At 41.7% G+C, this 18,463-nt stretch overlaps 1 protein-coding gene and 2 long non-coding RNA genes across 3 annotated transcripts; 2 read left to right on the top strand and 1 right to left on the bottom strand.

The window, feature by feature from the left end:
- Nucleotides 1–1,397: 1,397 nt before the first annotated feature.
- On the top strand, nucleotides 1,398–2,651 carry LOC141599248 (uncharacterized). The gene is made up of 2 exons (XM_074419214.1): nucleotides 1,398–1,559; nucleotides 2,107–2,651. The coding sequence occupies exons 1-2, from the start codon at nucleotides 1,446–1,448 to the stop codon at nucleotides 2,440–2,442; spliced, it is 450 nt and encodes a 149-aa protein (XP_074275315.1). The 5' UTR covers nucleotides 1,398–1,445; the 3' UTR covers nucleotides 2,443–2,651.
- A 1,189-nt stretch (nucleotides 2,652–3,840) lies between these two features.
- Nucleotides 3,841–5,956, top strand: LOC141602473 (uncharacterized). The gene is made up of 3 exons (XR_012524464.1): nucleotides 3,841–4,074; nucleotides 5,278–5,379; nucleotides 5,470–5,956. It is a non-coding gene; the product is annotated as an uncharacterized LOC141602473 (long non-coding RNA).
- A 935-nt stretch (nucleotides 5,957–6,891) lies between these two features.
- Nucleotides 6,892–8,843, bottom strand: LOC141602472 (uncharacterized). Its single transcript, XR_012524463.1, has 4 exons — nucleotides 8,280–8,843; nucleotides 7,675–7,737; nucleotides 7,285–7,320; nucleotides 6,892–7,174 (listed from the first exon to the last, which is right to left on the bottom strand). It is a non-coding gene; the product is annotated as an uncharacterized LOC141602472 (long non-coding RNA).
- Nucleotides 8,844–18,463: the final 9,620 nt, after the last annotated feature.

Below are 18,463 nucleotides of genomic sequence, written 5' to 3'. Positions count from 1 at the left end.
CCACCTGACCCGTTTTTTAGGGTTACAAACCCATTTTTTTCAACCCATGACCCGTCTGACCCGAACCCAAAATAACCCGTTATTTTAGGGTTGAGACCCGAATGGGTCGACCATTCGGTCAACGGTAAATCAAGAATTTTATTAAAATATTAATATTTATATATTATATTTAAAAATAGTTAAAAAAATATTTTTTTTATTATTAGAAATTACACACAACTAAGATGTCAATTTTATATAACTTTTATAATACTTAATAATGAAATAATTACTAAAAACTTTATTTTAATAATTATGTCAATATAATTAATATAAGCGTTGAATATGATTAAAATATTAATTTTTAATATGTTTTAGAATTTTAAAAATTATTTATTTTAATTACAATAATCGTTTAAAAAAGACGTTATAAATTATTTCTTGACCCGTATTCTGACCCTAATCCGACCCGCGCGACTCGTTTAACGGGTCTACATACATCTAACTCTTTAGATATCATCGTAGTTCATAGATCATAGGAGGAAGACTTAAAATTATAGTGAGAATATGAATAAAGTGGTAGCTAAATTTGATTGAGTTCGTTTCCTATAGGAAATCAGACGAAAAGGAAGGGAAGGGAGAATGAGAACACGGAATGTCGGAGAAAAGAGGAGGAAAGCTAAGGAAGAATGGAAAGAGACAAGTTTTCTTTCTATTGTTACTCATCATAGGAGGAAGACTTAAGATTATAGTTAGGGACAAGGAAACTGAGATATGTGTAGGTGGAGATACAATTGATTTAGTGCTAGCATGTGTCATATATGTATGAATAACTTTATCTAGATCGAGTTAGGTATATTAGAACGGTTATTAGAAGAACCGTAGTTGAATAACACTCACTTTTAGGAAAAAATCGTTGTTGAATAATACTCACTTTTAAGGAAGAATCAGGGGCGGACCCACCTAGTAGTAAGGGTTGACGTTCACTACCCCCAAAGTAAAAAAAATGGTTTACAAGACGGATTTTGGCTAACCCAATTATTGCTGAACAGTAGATAAGTAGATATTATTCCATTAAATGTACAATAAACATCTTTTGGTTCAATGGTAAATGCTTTGGTTTCCCACCAATTGCCCCGGGTTCAAATCCCCTTACATGCATATATAGAGTAGTTGTTTTTTCCACCCAAACATTAAATCGTGGGTCCGCCCTTGAGTAATTTATTTTGCTACACCGAAATCGAAATCCTAGCCTCGCCTCTGGGAAGAACCGTTGTTGAATAACTATTAACAACCGTACTTATTTATTACCTTTAGAACAGTTATTTTCCAAACCGTTCTCAAAAATATTTTCAGACAAACACACACAAAAAAAAAAAATCATTTTGTTAACTTAGGGCAAATGCTCAACCTCTTCGTGAGAATGAGTAGTACTGGTTTAACCGGGAACACTATCTGACGCTTTTATGATTACCATTGCAGGAAAGAATTGGCCTAGAGGCTTTGCATCTCTCACAGTTACAGGAGTTACAGCTGCTAATGATGCTAAGAGCCCGAAACTGAAGGCAACGGGGGACGAGGTAAAATTGATTACGTTATTCTTCAAACATGTGTGTCTAAGTGTCTTATATTTATTTATTCAGTGGGGGTAATATTGTAATAGTGGTACTGAGATTATCTTGATGTACCGTATATTGTCCGTATGATAAGGACCCTCTTTAGGATTGAAGCTATATGAACTGAATCCTACTGAGCTTGATTTAATAATTTAATGCTTAACCCACAAGAAAATTACATGTACTAAAAATATTCAATTCATGTATCAATGACGACTGGCTGGCGTATGATGATAATTGTCGGTGACTTTTTGTTGTTAAGAGTATGTTAAATGTCATCGAGACACTTGGAAGAGACGATCACTCGTTGATTAATTAACATACCATTTTTTCAAGACCCCTGTATTTGTTTTTTGTACTCCGTAACTCTTTTATGGTTGATTGAGAGATTTGTGACTCAAATTAACTCTTTTTTGGAAGCTTGGGGTAACGAGTGTTACCCCTTACCGCTAGCTAGGTTCCCCTGATTCTAAGTATGACACAATAATGCCTTTACCTATCTAATATGCAGGATCTCAAGAGCCCTACGGTGAGTGTGAAACTCGAGCTAGACGGACCACCTAGTCCGCCCAGTGTTGCTGGCCTAAAAGATGGTGACGGTAGTAGAGATAGTGGAGGTGAAAGAAAAGATGGTGATGGTGGTGGTAGTGCTACTGGTGGCGGTAAAGATGGTCCAGGTAGTGGTGGCAGCGGTGGTGGTGGCGACGGTGCTGGGGTTAGGGCTGGTCTCGGCAGTGACTATGGCGCAGGACAAAATTATAGTCCAGGGAATACTGGTGGTACTGGAGAGAATAGTGGTGGTGGTTATTCCGGAGGAATAATTGTTAACTTGGTATTCAAACTGTAAACATGACTGCGTGAGATGGGAGATGGGAGATGGGAGATGGGAGATGGCGCACACCTTTTGTTTTTCTGGGTGAGTGGGTGACTACATTTTTATTTTGTTATTATTGTACTTTGTTGATTACATTTGTGGTGTTGTACGGAGTATTGTGTATGAGTGAAAGACTTTGATACTAATTTCTGACAAGTAAATATTACTCATTATTTGTTGTCCTTTTCTTTTTAAGGTTTCTCAGTCAATTGTTGTCCTTTCTATTTTAATAATGAACTTGATGAGTAATTTGATAATTCACACTCAATTTGGTTCACTGGTAATTGCCTCCCTCTCTTTTCTTGGTTTTTGTGCCAAAATCAAAAGACAACAATTGACCGGGACGGAGAGAGTACATTTTCTTATTAAAAAAAATATTTTGTGAAAGAAGATTTGATAATAAATATAAATATTTTAGATTTTGTATTAAAAAATTTTATCATCCAATATATTTACGGTCAAAGTTTTGTAACTTACATAAATTAAATCCGCACTTAATAGAGAAAGAAGAAAGGGGTACGACGGCAGCGGTGGGAGAGCGGCTGCGTGCAACTCCGGCGAGCGACAACGGTGAGGGGGCTTCGGCGTAAGGGTTGGGAGGGGGGGGAGGGGGGGGGGGGGTTGTCGGTTTAATTAGGGATTCAGATATAGAAAGGGCAAAGGGGTGTGTGTTTGAAAATGTAAGTATAGAACAATAAGATTTGGTCGGATTTTTTTCTCTAATACTCGTGTGATTACCGACCGACTGGAGTAACGGTCGGTATTTGAATTCCAGTCGGTCGGTAAACTAACGAATAGCGACCGATTAAGTTTATTTACCGTCCGTGTGTATATCGGTCGGTAATTTACCAACTGAAGTTTATTTTCCAACCAATTTCGGTCGGTATTTACAATCACCGGCCGATTTGTTTTGCGGTCGGTCGTTTTGGGTCTCTAGACAATCTTTTTCTAGTAGTGTGAGAAACTAAAAAGTAAAAACTATCCCTTCCAATTCTTTAAAAATGCTCCATCCTAATTTTGGTTTATCACAGCTAAAGCACGTAAACGACTCACCAATACTGACACTACTACAGATATAGGGGACAACAACGGTTATTAACCGTTGTTATAGAAAAAAGCGGTCGTTGTTGTTCGGGCCGTTGTTAAAGGTTTCACTACAAGAAATAAGCGTTTTAGAGACCGCTTTTTTGGGACCGCTTCTTAAAACGGTCTCAAACTCCATTTTAAGACTGATGGTGGTCTCAAATTTATTTTATCGGTCTCAAATTTGTGACTAAAATTATAACCGTCTCAAAATGTACGAAGTAGTCTCAAATTTGAGACCGTCTTGAAAATTCGAGACTGACGATGGTCTCAATCTTAAACACGCCAATATTTTTCATGAGACCAGAAATTCTTGTATTTTATTTGAAACTGTTGATATGCATTTGCGACTGCTAGTGGAAGCAAGACATAAACATAAAATAAAAAATCCCTCACAAACACACTCAGTTCTCTTCATAAACACACAAACACACTTAGTTCTTCGAAAAAGCGACGACACTTCGACCACCGCCGATGACACTTCGACCATCGTACCGCCGCCGTTGACCACCTCAATGCCTGGTACGAAATTTCTCTCTCCTTTCTATTGTAGTTTCTCAACTAAATATGTTGGTTTTTTTATTATTGATTGAGTATCAGTGATTGAGGATTGAAAAACTAAAACTGAATGTGTTTTTATTATTGATTGAGAATTGGAAATAATTGAAAGTGTTGATTGGTGAGAACCCTAATATTTGGGGAATTTAATTTGTACTGGTAATATTTGGGGATTTTATTTATATTGCTTCCAGAAATTTAAAGAAACTTGAAGCAATTAGCAAGCTAGCAGCACTTCAAAGTACAAGTTAAGAACCCTAATATTTTGTATTTTGCAATTTCTTATAATTAAAATCATAAATTGAAGCAATTAGCCCCTTATGGCTTAATAATGTCAAGTATAAACTGAGCACAAATTCTCCCTTATGACAGAGGGTATCCGTCACAAACTTGTGACGGGTACTATATTGTCTCACAAAAAACCCATAGGGGGTGAGAGAAGGAGCACATGGGGTGGGTGCCCACCTTGTCCCCTCTACCCATTTCCACTCACAAAATAACCGTCGCAAGATCCGACCCGTCACAAGGGAGACCTACTGTAAACTGAGTATACCTAACGAGACTCTGAGATTGCTTGCTATGGATACACTATTTTTTTTATCAGGAAAAAAAAAGCATGACTTTGTTGTTGGAAGGGGCATAATATCAGTGACTATTGACCTGTTAAATTCCCATCATTCCTTGTATATTCGAGCTTGAAGTATCCATAATGAAGGTGGGTACTTTGTAATAGAATTAATGAAAAATAAAGCAATTTCTGGTTGAAGATAAGACAATGTTGGCTAGATATCTCCTAGCTGTCTGAGAGTTAGAGACTTCTTAGATAATCTTACTCATAAATGATGCAATGTCCATCATTTAGAAACCATGGGATCAAAAGAGTTATCGTAGGTATTAGACATGCTGATTGTTATTGATTTGTTTTTGCTGCTGCTGTTTGTTTCACTTATATTTCATTGATTTGAATTGCTCATACTCATGAAGGCTTGTGGTTTCTCACTAATTTGAATGCTGATACCACAAATGCCATTGATTAAGATACTTATAGTGAGGTGAGGTCGGGAGAGATAGATTATTATGAATTAGAATAGCCACTAAACTTGTGTAATTTTTTGTTTAAGTCTTAACTTTTGTATCTTATACTTTTTATTGTTTACCAATTTTCAGACTAAAGAAAACCAGCTCCTGAATTGTTCTATTGTATTCATAGTGTCGCAGTGGATGCAAATGAAAAAAGGGAACTAAAATCAAAGAAAGACAGAAGTTTATGTGAGTGCGTTTAAATCGTTAAGCTATATTTATCGTCCTATATTTATTGTGCTTATATAGTTATATAGCTAATAATCTGCATTTTGGTAGAGTACATGTAATGAGAAGCTCAATGAAGCCGGAGAGAATGAAGGCGAGGAGAATGAAGGAGAGAATTAAGCTGCAGAGAATGTAAAAAAAGAGGCAATCTTTTTTAAAGCTGTTGGTGGGCGAAAGAAAGGACAAGTGTATGGACTTGGGTGCGCTGATGAATTGTTCTATAAGAAGATGTCTAGAAACAAACTCACATCTATGGTTGCTACTTCCTATTGTCCCGGAGTGGTGAGGCAATTAGAGGAATGAGTATAACAATCGAAGAAGGCGTGTAAACAATTAGAGAAAGTGAGTGAAGAATTAAAAGAAGCGCGTGAAGATGAACGCTTACTCTTTGACGTTAGCTATGTGTTCTAGTGTTTTTGATTAGTAGACTTCTATGATGTTTGAGTGATTGATTAGTTGCCAAGTATATGGAGTAGTATCTAAGTGTATGGATTACTTGGGTTTAGTTATAATATAAGACTTTTCGCTTGAAATTTCATTGGTGGCTTCCGATTATTTGTGTTGATAGTTAGATATTGATTTTGTGCAGGGTTTAATTTGATTAGTGGTAACCCAAAAAATGGCAGCTACATTAATGTGACACGCAAAATTAAATTTTGAGACCGCTGTGTTCTGGTTGTAAAATAGAGACCACCTGTTCATTTTTGAGACCGACAAAACAGTCTCAAAACCATTTTAAATTGATTTTTGAAGAAGAGATTGGGACTGAAGACAGTCACAAATTAGCGACCATGGTAAGGTTTTGAGACCACATTTGTTGGTTGCAAATTTGCGACCGCTTGTAAACCGGATCCAAAAAATGGAATTTGTTACCAGATTTTCGGACCATCACTTGTCGGTCTCAAAATAAAAAAAACGGTCTCAAAATCGGTTTTGAGACCGTCTTTTCAATGTTTGAGACCACTTTAGGCGGTCTCAAAAACGCGTGTTTCTTGTAGTGTTTTAACAACGGTTATTATTTTAGACAAAAATCGTTGTGGAAAGTATTAACAACGGTTAACACCCGTTGTTATTTGGCGTTATCCGTTGTGAAAAAAAGTTACTGGTGCGAATAATATTTTGGTGCGAAAGTAATAACAAGGGTTATTTAAAAAAAAAACGTTGTTAAAAGTAACAACAAGGGTTATATATAAAAAAAACCGTTGTTAAAAGTGACTATTAACAAGGGTTATATTTAAAAAAAACCATTGTTAAAAGTAATAACAACGGTTATATGTTAAAAAAAACCGTTGTTAAAAGTGACTATTAATAACGGTTTTGTGGCATATAACCGTTGTTATTGATGTTTTTCTTTTAAAAAAATTTACAAAATCAGTGCATTCAAAATCCTGTATCAACAACATGAGCAACAGTATCAACATACAACAAAAGCTCACTTCAAATTAATTAACCTAAAATTAAACACCTGCAAAGTTTTATGCACTAGCACAACGATTTTCTTAAAATATTAAAACCACAATTCAAACATCCATTTACATCCGAGAGTTACAACTCCACTACTACGCACGCACATTTTAGTGAATAGACTACTCAACAATACAACTCCAACAAACTTACATCGATCTCGGATCACATCCAACATAACAATAACATCTTAGTTAATAGACTACTCAACCTTACGTATTCCCTAAATAGTTGGTAGCCTACACCTCATTAACGTCTTTCATCTCCTCAATTGTCACTCTCAAATTTAATTCTGCAATGATACATTTAAGTTAAGATGGTGGAAATAAAAAAGGAAAATCTATGTAGATATGAGATGTGGATGAAAGCAATAAGTTCAGGGAAAACAAAGGAGGAAGATACCTGAGGCAAATATACGAAAATCACCAAAAGTCTAACCTATAAACAACATAAAATGAATGTTTACTAGCAAAAATCGAGGAATAGAGCAGAAATTGAAAATGAAGGAATCACCAAAAGTCTAACCTACAAGCAACATTGATCCATCTCAATTTCATAAAATTTGGAAGATTCTAACCATAATGGATATTGGGGGTGGACTAAATTACTGAGTCAAATTAGTTATAGTTGAAAGACTTGTTGATATGCAGCAAATAAACTAAACAATTCTATAACATTCCAAAGACAAAAGATTCTGAGTTTTGCGAATCCTCGGGAATTAAAAACTTTGCACTATATGTAAAATATATATGAACAACATAATTTCTAGTGAAAAAAAGTAGTGATAATTACCAAAAGAAGTGGCTTTCGTCCTGTTTTGTCAGTCAGAGTTGCTCCAGCAGCAGTGATTACTACCTGCAGGATCAATTTCTCAAATGAAAAGCTATCAATTAATTCTCTAAAGAAGAGGTCAACTTAAGATGTTAATCTGAAGAAGAGCATATATTACAGTCCCAATGCTAAGTAATACCGCTGAAATGGGGAAAATGAAGAGGTCACAGGTTAGTATCTTCGTGAGAAGGAAGGAATACATACCATTTCACGCACCTCTGAAATTAATCATCTATAACCAAACAATAGTATACACAGTAGCGTCATGTCCACCAAACAATATGATCATTAAATAAGGAGCCCATATATTGAGTGAGATTATCTGACAAGAAAGACGGTAAAAGACTACAATGTACAAATTTCCACCATGTTTGACCTTCTAAATCAGCTGAGCATATTAGCATACTACCCCCAAGACTCCAAGACTACAATGTACAAATTTCCAAGTATAAGAATAATGCGAGACGGTAAAAAAAGTACAAATATCAAACGAATCCTATAATTCAACAAGGCACCAGGGATTTTACAATCAAAATAGGCGAAGAAATTAGGGTTAGAAAGAATACCTCTAGATCTGAATCCCTTCATGGATACTCTGAATAGATTAGATCCTTATGAAATCAAACAAAACCCTAAAATTTAACAGGGTAATTGATAGTGTAAAATGAAGAACTGATAAAGGGGGGAGTGATGTCGATGGTGAGATAAAGAAGGGTTAGTCAAACAACAGTAAAATGGGAATTAAAATAGATGTGCGATTATTAAGATTTTGTGTTGACAAATAAATCGAGTAGGTTAGTATTTCATACCTAACAATCGAAGTAATAAGGCGAAAATCAAACCAAATAATCAATTTCTTGCTCCCGGATTTTTAAAACCCTAGGTTTCTAAAAGTCGATTTTGAGTGATTTTGGTAGTTTTGAAGGTTGGAAAATGGGTTTTACGTATGTAGGATTGAGTTAGGGAGAATTTTTGAGTGTTTTGGGGGTGATTTGGTGGGTTTTGAGTGAGTATTGTGTGAGGGGTTTTGTTTTTGAATGTTTGGGAGATGAAGATGTGAATGTTGAAGATGAATAAAGAATAGAAAGGGAAAGAAACATAAGGGATCCGGTTTGTCCCACAATGAAAATATTTTGGTGCGAATGTAATAACAAGAGTTATATGTAAAAAAAACCGTTGTTAAAAGTAATAACAAGGGTTATATGCAAAAAAACCGTTGTTAAAAGTAATAACAAGGGTTTTAAAGAAATAACCGTTGTTATTACTTTTCAACTATTAACAACGGTTCTAAAATGAAACCCGTTGTGATTACTAATAACAACGGTTTTAAAGAAATAACTGTTGTTATTACTTTTCATAGAATTGCGCCAAAATATACTAACCTGGTTAACAACGGTATTACATATAATGCGTTAATATGCGTTGTTAATGGGGCGTTGTTATTGCCTATATTTGTAGTAGTGTGACCCTTGGATATACAAAGAAAAAGCTCAACTTACGAAATTATAATCGTCTCCGTCACCGCCCTAATCATCACAGCCGCTGCTATAGCTAAAACACCCATGTTTTAGAACCTCGGCCTCATCTTCCTGTGCTCGTTATCTGTTGATGGCAAATAAAGAACACAAATCACATTTTTAAACGACGATTATAAACATAATTAAAAAAAACGTCATCAAGTGAAAATGCACTAACACACCAAAAAATAGCCCAAACTCAGCTAGAACATATAATTACTGACCTTAAAACAGAAAAACAAAAAACTATAAATATCCAAGCAAAATAGATGAAATACTAACTATCCTCGTGGTGGCTATCATCATCAGGGTACTGTCAACGCTGTCCATCTTGTAGATCCTCTGCGTGTTATCTTCCTACATTTCATCAGCCTTCACCTCGTACTCCTTTAACAATTACACTCATCAACATCAGATTCTTAATTTCAAGAGTACAAAGCAATTTGAAACGAAAAGAAAAAAGCTAATAAACTGGAACGAATGATTAAAATATAAAGCAAACATAATTAACATTGTAACAAATAATAATATGTCTCCCACCTCGTCTTGTCATGCTCTCCTCACTTTCTCCGCTTCTTCAAAGGCCTCCTTTTCAGCCTAGCGTACAAACGACAACATTACTCTGGTGAGATAAAAAGGAGTTGGATGACTCAGATTGTAATAAGCCTTAACTTTTGTGTTGTATCAACACAAAGAGGTTTAACCCATAATGAAAATTAAAATTGCATTGACCCACTGTCCTTTCACAATATATATAAGAAATGTAGACAGTTCGACCAATAATTTTGCTTTACTACTTCACATTGAAGCCCAAGTATAGCAAAATTTGGCTCATAAGAAATAGATTTATCAGTAAACCTTAATATATGAAGAGTAAATGACTAAATCATAAGGAAATTACCTCTGTTGGCAATACCAATGTGGTGTTATGATCTAAGAGATAATCAGAAATAGTTTTCTCAATTAAAAACAATGACAGAAACTAAGTGGTGTTAGTCCAGTGGTAGCTGGGTTAAACTTGAAGCTTGCAGAAATGCAAGAGTTGAGAGGTCCCAGGTTCGACTACTAGCTGGGGCGATGATCATTTGGCCACTGCAGCCCCCGAAGGGGGTGGCTTACATGGTCCATGTGGTGGTGCGGGAATGCGTATGCCGGGGACTCAACCCCTCGTCATCAAAAAAAAAAAACGGAAAATTCACGTGGTACCCTCAAACTTTGCCATTTTTCACGTGGTACCCAACTTTTTATGTTTGTGCACATGATATCCTTGAAATTTGATTTTCAAGCACAACATGTCCTTTTTATCGTTTTAAAAATTTTCAAGTGAGCATAAATTATAGACTAGAAATCGGAATTGACTAATTTTTTTTTCCAAATTGATTAACTTTTCGAGATCTATAAATTGATAAAACGAAATTGGTCATTCAGAAATTTATGATCGAAGATATGTTTGATTTGAGATTTTCGTTAAAAAAACCCTATAAAATGTCGATCGGCAAATTTTTTTTTCTCAAATCGTAGATTATGACGAGATAATCATTTAACGAAAAAAATTGGCCGATTCTGAATTCCGATCTAGGAGTTATGCGCAATTGAGTTTTTTAGAAATGACAAAAGGATATGTTGTGCATGAAAATAAAAGATGGAGGGCACAATGTACACAAACTTAAAAAGTTGGGTACCATGTGCAAAATGACAAAGTTCGAGGGTACCACGTGAATTTTCCGAAAAAAAAAAAATGACAGATAATTGTGTATTACCTTTTTTGGCTTCTTCCGCAAGTGCATATCTTTAAGAAGAAAAACCATCTCGACGCTAGTATGTGACCTAAATGTCAAACAGATCCCAAGGAATCGCGGTCATTACTCCAGAACCGTCACTTGAATCATTGTCTAATCCACATCCCCTTGATGCTCCGCTCCATACAGTCAAGTGCAGTAAGAGCATCCTTGACAATCTGATGAGATTCCTTATTATCCAAGTTTGCAATAAATCTAACACCACATGTTTTTCAGAAAAGATAAAGTGTATGATTAATATTAATATACTCTAATGTATTAGAAACAAAAACTATCAGGCTACCATCAACTATTAGAAAAAAAAATCGCGACAAGATCAACATCCGAAACAATAACATCAGCAACCGTCGGACTGCTACAATTCATACAAAATAAAACATCAACTTTTTCATATGACGCAGTAAAAAATTCAAAAAAAGTTTAATATGATCGAAATCTGAAATAATAACAACAGAAACTGTCAAGCTTCCATAATTTATACAATAGTGAACATCAACTTTTTTCATATAATACAATTAAAATTGCAAAATAGCTGATGGGCGTATTCGCACCAATGGACCAAAACAACATATCGAGTAAGGTCAAAGACAAAAGACAAAGAAGTCAACGTATTAGAAACCCCTAACTGACGCAAAAATTGCCTCGGCTGTCACTGGGTCTCGGCTAGGCAACCAACAATGGAGACATATCCGCGTACTCATATCCAAGACCCCTCGGCCGGCCTGCAATGGGTCCATCGGCCGAGGGTAGAACGGTCTTTCCACCTGCTAGCCACTTGGTCACTACGTGACAAAAGGTGAAAGTCTATAAATACTCCACTTCTCCCATTGAGGAGGGGACCCAAAAACATAACCAAAACCACTCATAATCTGGTATAAACTCCCTTATCTCTCTACAATATACTTTGGCAAGTTACACACAACTTAATCCCTTTGAGTTTATCGACTTGAGCGTCGGAGTGAGACGCTCGCTGCGGTGCAAGCCGAGCCCCTCGCTTGTTCCTTGTTTCAGGAGAGGCCGAAAGGAAGAGTCAAGCAAAGTCATCATTCAATTAGCTCACGTGGTAACAACACTGCTCCGTAATCACAATCGGAACAATTGGCGCCGTCTGTGGGAATCCTGATACTAAAAGTTAATCAAATCCCTTAAAAACACAAAACAAAACCCACCCAAAAAGCTAAAAGATGTCAAAACAGCCAGAAGCAATTGTGAGTGACGAAACCGAATTCTACCAGGATGATACAGTCCCTAATTCGAGGATCGGTCAGTACCCCACCGGCCGAGTAATTCAACCGGCGTACGGGATGCCGATACTACCAGAAACACCGCTGCCCGCCGACCAAATCACTGTCATGGGACATGTGGTCGATGCGGCTAAATCCGGCTACTCCTGGACTCGATGGGTAGTACGCCGCTAACCCCGTCGTAACGACGTTCTGAAACAGCAGTACCACAGTGAACAGGGCCCAGAAGATGACTCCGAACAACCTAGCCGGAGCGATGCAAGAGGTTGGGCGTACCAAAACGCCAGCGGTGCCCGTGGTGTCAGTGTCCGACCAAAGTCTTTCCCACACTCGGGGGAGGACAGCGTCGCCGCGGCACCAACGAGGCCACCCCCGAAGAAGTAAAGAAAGAAGCCCGACTTTCCAAAGTCGGAGAACAAGAAGTCATTCCCGCCACGGGGAGAGAAGCCGGACTAGGGCTGTGAGGAGCCGATCACCACGTATCATTCGACACGTGGTCAAACAACCCCTCAGCGCCTATGTCCTCGACGTCTCCGTGCCGACCAAACTGAAGTTGTCGGCTCTATCGTACACAGGGGAGAGTGACCCAACCGACCACGCCGAGGCTTTCGAGTCTTACATGTCGGTATGGGAGCAGCCGGATGAGGTATGGTGCCGAGTCTTCCCGACAATCCTGCATGGGATGGCCCAGAGTTGGTACAAGGGGCTGCCTAATGGTTCGGTATACTGCTACGCCGACCTAAGGGATAATTTCGTAGCCCAGTACGCCTGCAACAAGAGGAGGGCCGTGGAGACATCGGATCTCCTCACTATTCGACAGGGGGAGGACGAGTCTCTACGAAGCTATGTGAAGAGGTTCGACGCAAAAGCTCAGCAGATCCGTGAGCTGAACACCGAACTGGCGGCCTTCGCACTGATGAAGGGCCTCCCGAAAGGCGAGCTCAAAAATAAGCTGATCAAGTGCGCTGACCTCAACCTGGACTCCGCCAGAAGGATGGTCGACCAAGCCGTAAAGGTGGAGGATTACCACAAGACCTGGGTAGGCCACGGCGAGCGGGCACCCGAGAGGAGCGATCGCGGGATAACAGAGATGAAGGACGCCGTGACAATAATAGGTCACGGCCTGAGAAGGATAACAGAAAACAGAACTCGGCGGGCGCTGGGGGGAGTTCGGGACCATACACCGCGAGGCGGTACGGCAGTCTCACCCCCCTGGTTAAATCAGCGGCCGAGGTCTTCGCCCTGAGCAAAAATGAAGGGCAGAAGTGGGCAAGACCCCCCAGGACAAAGGCGGAAGGCGACACAAGCCAATTTTGCGATTACCACGGCCAGCCCGGCCATAAGACCGACGACTGTCGGCATTTGAAGAACGCCATCGAGGAGCTAATTCGAAAATGGAGCCTCAGCAAGTATGTAGCTGGAGACCCAGGAACGAGCTCCGACGGGGCGGATAGAAAATCCGTTTTTCAACGGATAGGAGTAATCCAGTAACGCCCATCCGGCCCCTGACTCTAATGAACGTCTCGGACCGGGGGGAGCACAAAAGACAGGGAAGGTGCCATTGGAACACAGATTTTCTAAGGAAATACTTTGTATAGCGGTGGAGGTGTCCAAAACCATTGTGGGCACCCCAGCGCATGATTATTCCTTATAAAAAGTGATCCAAGTTTTCCATCAAAATACTCGTCCCCTCCATAGTCATGCCAGAGTAGACGCCGCAAATTAAGTCGGGCAGTCACTACAGACATGTTCACAACGGTGGTTGGGATAGCAAATCTGACCGCCTCGGCTAACACCGTGCGCGTAAGAGGAAGCGACCAACATGCCAACATGCACAAAAGCGTATGAGCACTGTTGAGACGCAAATCTGACTGCCCCGGCCAATCCGGGAGTGGCAGAGGAAGCAATCAATATGTCTATAGATACGTAGAGCAGTCGAAACGTAAACTCAGTTGCCTCAGCCAAAGCCGGGAGTGACGAGGGAAACGCGACTTGCCGACAGCAAGTTGTTACTCGCCACAACGACCAGCTTGCTTAGGAACGTATAAGCACTGTTGAAACGCAAATCGGACGCCTCGGCCAGACCGAGAGTGAAAGAGGAAGCGATCAACACGTCTACAGATACGAACACCTCGGCCGTTACCCCGAAGAATGACGGGGACACAACGACTGATACGTAACATGTTCACAACGGTGGTTGGGATAGCAAATCTGACCGCCTCGGCTAAGACCGTGCGCGTAGGAGGAAGCGACCAACATGTTTAAAAAAAAAAAAAAAAAACGTTAAGTACAGTTGAGATACGCATTCTAACTGCCCCGGCTAGGCCGATGGTGGAAACAGATAAGAAGCGCTCAATTAATAACGTAAGAAGACAACTCAGACAAAAATGAGAGAAAGACCTCGGCCAAGCCGGAGGCAAAATAAACAAATTCTTGTTGAAATGTTTACAGGTAATACAAGAGAGAAGTCGACGGCCGTCCCCATAGGGATAGCCTAAACACTACCTACCAAGGTTTACAAAAAAGAAGGAACAACAAAAGGGTACAGACATAAGACATGAAGTGCCAAAAGGTGGCAGGGAGGAAAGGCTTAATAATTGGCCCCCGAACAGCTGAAGCTATCCGAGATGTCGGGTGAATCTGGTAACGACCGCCCGTCTCCCTATGCCTGTTGCTGATCGCCACCGGCGACATCAGCAAAGATCGTCTTCGATGGGCGACCCGTGGCCGACTTGGCGCCTTCGGCCTTCACCTTTGCCCTCTCGGCCTCCTCCCTGGCCGCCTTCACCTTTTCAGCATGGGCCGCCTTCTCCGCGGCCTCCTCTTTCTCCTTCTTCACCTCTGCCTCCTCCGCAGCCTTCACCTCCGCAGCCTTCGCCTTATCATCAAGCTTGACATCAAACAGCTCGTCAAATTTTTGCCATGGGAAGGAGCCTTCAGGAAAGAGCTCTCCGATCACTTCCCTGGCGGCTTCTTCGGCCAAGTCCCGGTATTGGGCGCACATGTTAGGGAGGACGACGCTTTGGAGCGTCTCAATGTCCAACTCCCTCTGGGCGATGATAGCCCTCGTGTTCCGATGCGCCTTCGACTGGGCCGTATATAGGGATTTCCATTCCTCCCTCTTCTCAACGGCAAAATCGAGGGCAGCCTGAAGCTTGTCACGCTCCTCCAGCAGCTTAGCGGCATCAGTATCTGCAGCCTCAACCTTGGCTCTCTTAGCAAGGACCGCCTTTTCAGCGTCCTCCCTAAGTTTTCGCTCAGCAAGGACCGCCTTTTCAGCCCCGACCTTGGCCCTCTCGGCTTCCTTCTTCGCAGCAGCGAGCTCGAGCCTGAGCCGCTCAAGCTGTGGGGCAGCTTCGGCCATTACCTTTTCTTGCTCCATAATATGAGCACCGGCCATGTCAGCCCACTTCGCCAGCATCTTCCTAATCTGGGCGGGGGAAGGCTTCAGGGAGGAGGAGTCAACGACGACGTTTTGATTGCCCGTCTGCACTGGCCGCTTCTCCGATTGCCGTTCAGCGGGACCGGTAGCCGACAGCGGTTGATCTACAAAAAATCCAAACAGAGCATCCATGTCAACAGTCATTGACACGTCAGAGAGCCTGTCATCAGGAACGCCTAATGAACCAGCTAAATCTGAGCCACAAGTTAGATCTGTACCAGGCTTGGCCTTCTTGGTTGGAGGACCCATTTCTTTGCCGGCCCCGAAAGCAGTAACAGCGCCAGCAGCAGACGCTGCCTCTTTCCTCTTACGTAAAAAAGGAGATTCCTCTGCTAAGGTGACCTCCTCTTCGGTAATGTCGACGACCACCACCTTCTCCTTTTGGACCGCATGGATTGAAGGTTGAACTGAAGTTGACGCCGTCGCCGCCATGGACGTTGCCTTCCGTTTACGGCCCGACACTTTACTGGCAACCTTCGCCTGGGCCGCAGTAGCATCTAGGGCCTTCAACTGCTGATCCATGAGGTCGTTTGGCGCCGGTCTGAGATCACGAGTCTCGGCCTTAGGATGCAAATCAACAACTTTCCCGTCCTTGCCGAGTCTCAACCTCTTGAGGGTATCCTCAGACAGATCCGGGCCAAAACGGTCTGCAAAGGAAACGAAGCAAGAGGTAAGTAAAAGAAATAAATCAAAGTTCAAAAACAGAAACATTAAAAGCAGAGATGGGCCTCACACCGACCCCACTCACCCCGTTCGAGGGCCGGTATGAGGCCGACGTGGCAGAGCGGCTCATCCTGAAAAATGATCTGCGTCGGGGGCATCCATCCCTTTGGCATCCCATTCTTCTCAGCCTCGAACAGCTTCATTGCCCGTTTTTCATCCTCATTAAGATAGACCTTGCTGGCGTCCATCTTGAGCTTACTCCGGGAGACATACTTTTCACGCTCCCCCCGATTCTCACACCGCAAGTTGACACGGTACTGAAAGGTCCGGGGCAATGGATAGTCCTCGGGAACCTCAACGTATACCCACCGCCCCTTCCAGTCCTTGCAAGAAGTAAGCTTAGAGACGGTGACGAAGCCCGGCTCGGTCTGTATGCTGTACCACCCCGAGCCGACTGCGGTAGACTGTCTAAGATGGTGAAGCCGGCGGAAGAGGTTCACCGTTGGAGCCTCCTTCTTAAAAAGACAGAGCCACACAAAGCCAGCAATCGTCCTGATGGCCAACGGATGCAGTTGGGCCACGACGACATTCATGGCTTTAATTATGGCCATAACGTATTCATTCAGAGGAAACCGGAGCCCATACTCCAGGTGTCTGAAGTATACGCCGATACAGCCCTTGGGAGGGCAACAGACCGCCCGACCTTCCCAGAATAACAATTACATTACTCCCGCCAAAGGAGTAATGGTGTTCAAAAAACTCAGAACCGGAGCAGCTAGCAAACTTATTTGTCCAGTCTCGGCTAGGACCGATCGAGCAGGCATCATCGTGATGCAAAACAAACGGCCTCTCTACGGCAGAAGGGGTCGCCTCATCATCGGTACCCTCGGAATGGGTCCCTTCATCATCATCCTCCTCAAAACTCTCCAAAAATTTTGGGTCAACCTCAGGAGAAGGAGACCTAGGGCCCCCGGACCTTATCGGCATGGCGGCCAGTGCCTCCTCTTCATCAAAACGCGACGAGGAGCCCCCCGGCGCAGGATTACTAGGTCCGGCATCAGCAGAAGACATGACAACGAATATTTAACAAGAAAAAAAAGATTGAAGAATTTGTTTGATTACCTTGGAAGGAAATGTTACACCGAGTAACGCTTCGAGAAATTAGAAAGAGAAAGGAACTCTGCGAAAGAAAAACTAAACAAGAGGAAATTTTTGAGAAAATAAAATTCGGAAGGCCAAAATGAGGGGGTAACTGCCCTATTTATAGAGCAAAGCCCACTCAATCCGACCAATCAGAGCAAAGCCCATGAGGCGTCAACCAATCAACGCCGAGCCACGTGTCAAGCATACAGTAAGGGAATGTCAATCGACAAACAGTTACAAAACTTCTTCAACACGCTCCTTGACAGAATGCCAATCGACGTATATCCTTCAACACGACCTTACGTATCTACTTGCCAAACGGCCCGCTGTTCAACCAAAATTGGCAGCACCGACTGGGGGCAATCAAAAGCTCCGGCACTCTCAACCCAGGTCTCTGCCAGGGCCATTTTCTTTTCCACATCTGATGCCCATTACACATCCATGTGGAGGGGGGATATGGTATGATACGGCCTGAGCAGAACCAAGCCAAGGAAGAAGAAGCCGATGGAGAATTTCAACTTGCGCAGAATATACGCACACTCATCGAAGGTCCATACCACGGCATAGACTACGCTGGGGGCAAATTGATGGGGCATATTCTGCACCCGCTGACCGAGTCAACATATTGAGTAACGTCAAAGACAAAAGACAGCAAGTCAACGTATTAGACAGCCTAACCGACGCAGCCTATCGGCCTGTCACTTGGGTCTCGGCTAGGCAACCAGCCAGCCGGGAGACATATCCGCGTACTCATATCCAAGACCCCTCGGTCGGCCTGCCATGGGTCCATCGGCCGAGGGTAGAACGGTCTTTCCACCTACTAGCCACTTGGCCACTACGTGACAAAAGGTGAAAGTCTATAAATACTCCACTTCTCCCATTGAGGAGGGGACCCAAAAACATAACCAAAACCACTCATAATCTGGTATAAACTCCCTTATC

This window comes from Silene latifolia, chromosome 9 (genome assembly GCF_048544455.1).
Source record: "Silene latifolia isolate original U9 population chromosome 9, ASM4854445v1, whole genome shotgun sequence".
NCBI classification, from domain to species: domain Eukaryota; kingdom Viridiplantae; phylum Streptophyta; class Magnoliopsida; order Caryophyllales; family Caryophyllaceae; genus Silene; species Silene latifolia.
The sequence above is the reverse complement of the archived record's forward strand: the minus strand, read 5'-3'. Positions and strand labels throughout refer to the sequence as shown.

Excerpts from the sequence above, each read along its gene's own strand:
- LOC141599248 (XM_074419214.1), top strand. The coding sequence starts at position 1,446 with ATGATTACCATTGCAGGAAAGAATTGGCCTAGAGGCTTTGCATCTCTC. Across the intron at positions 1,560-2,106 it reads TGAAGGCAACGGGGGACGAG|GATCTCAAGAGCCCTACGGT; the intron begins GTAAAATTGATT and ends TCTAATATGCAG.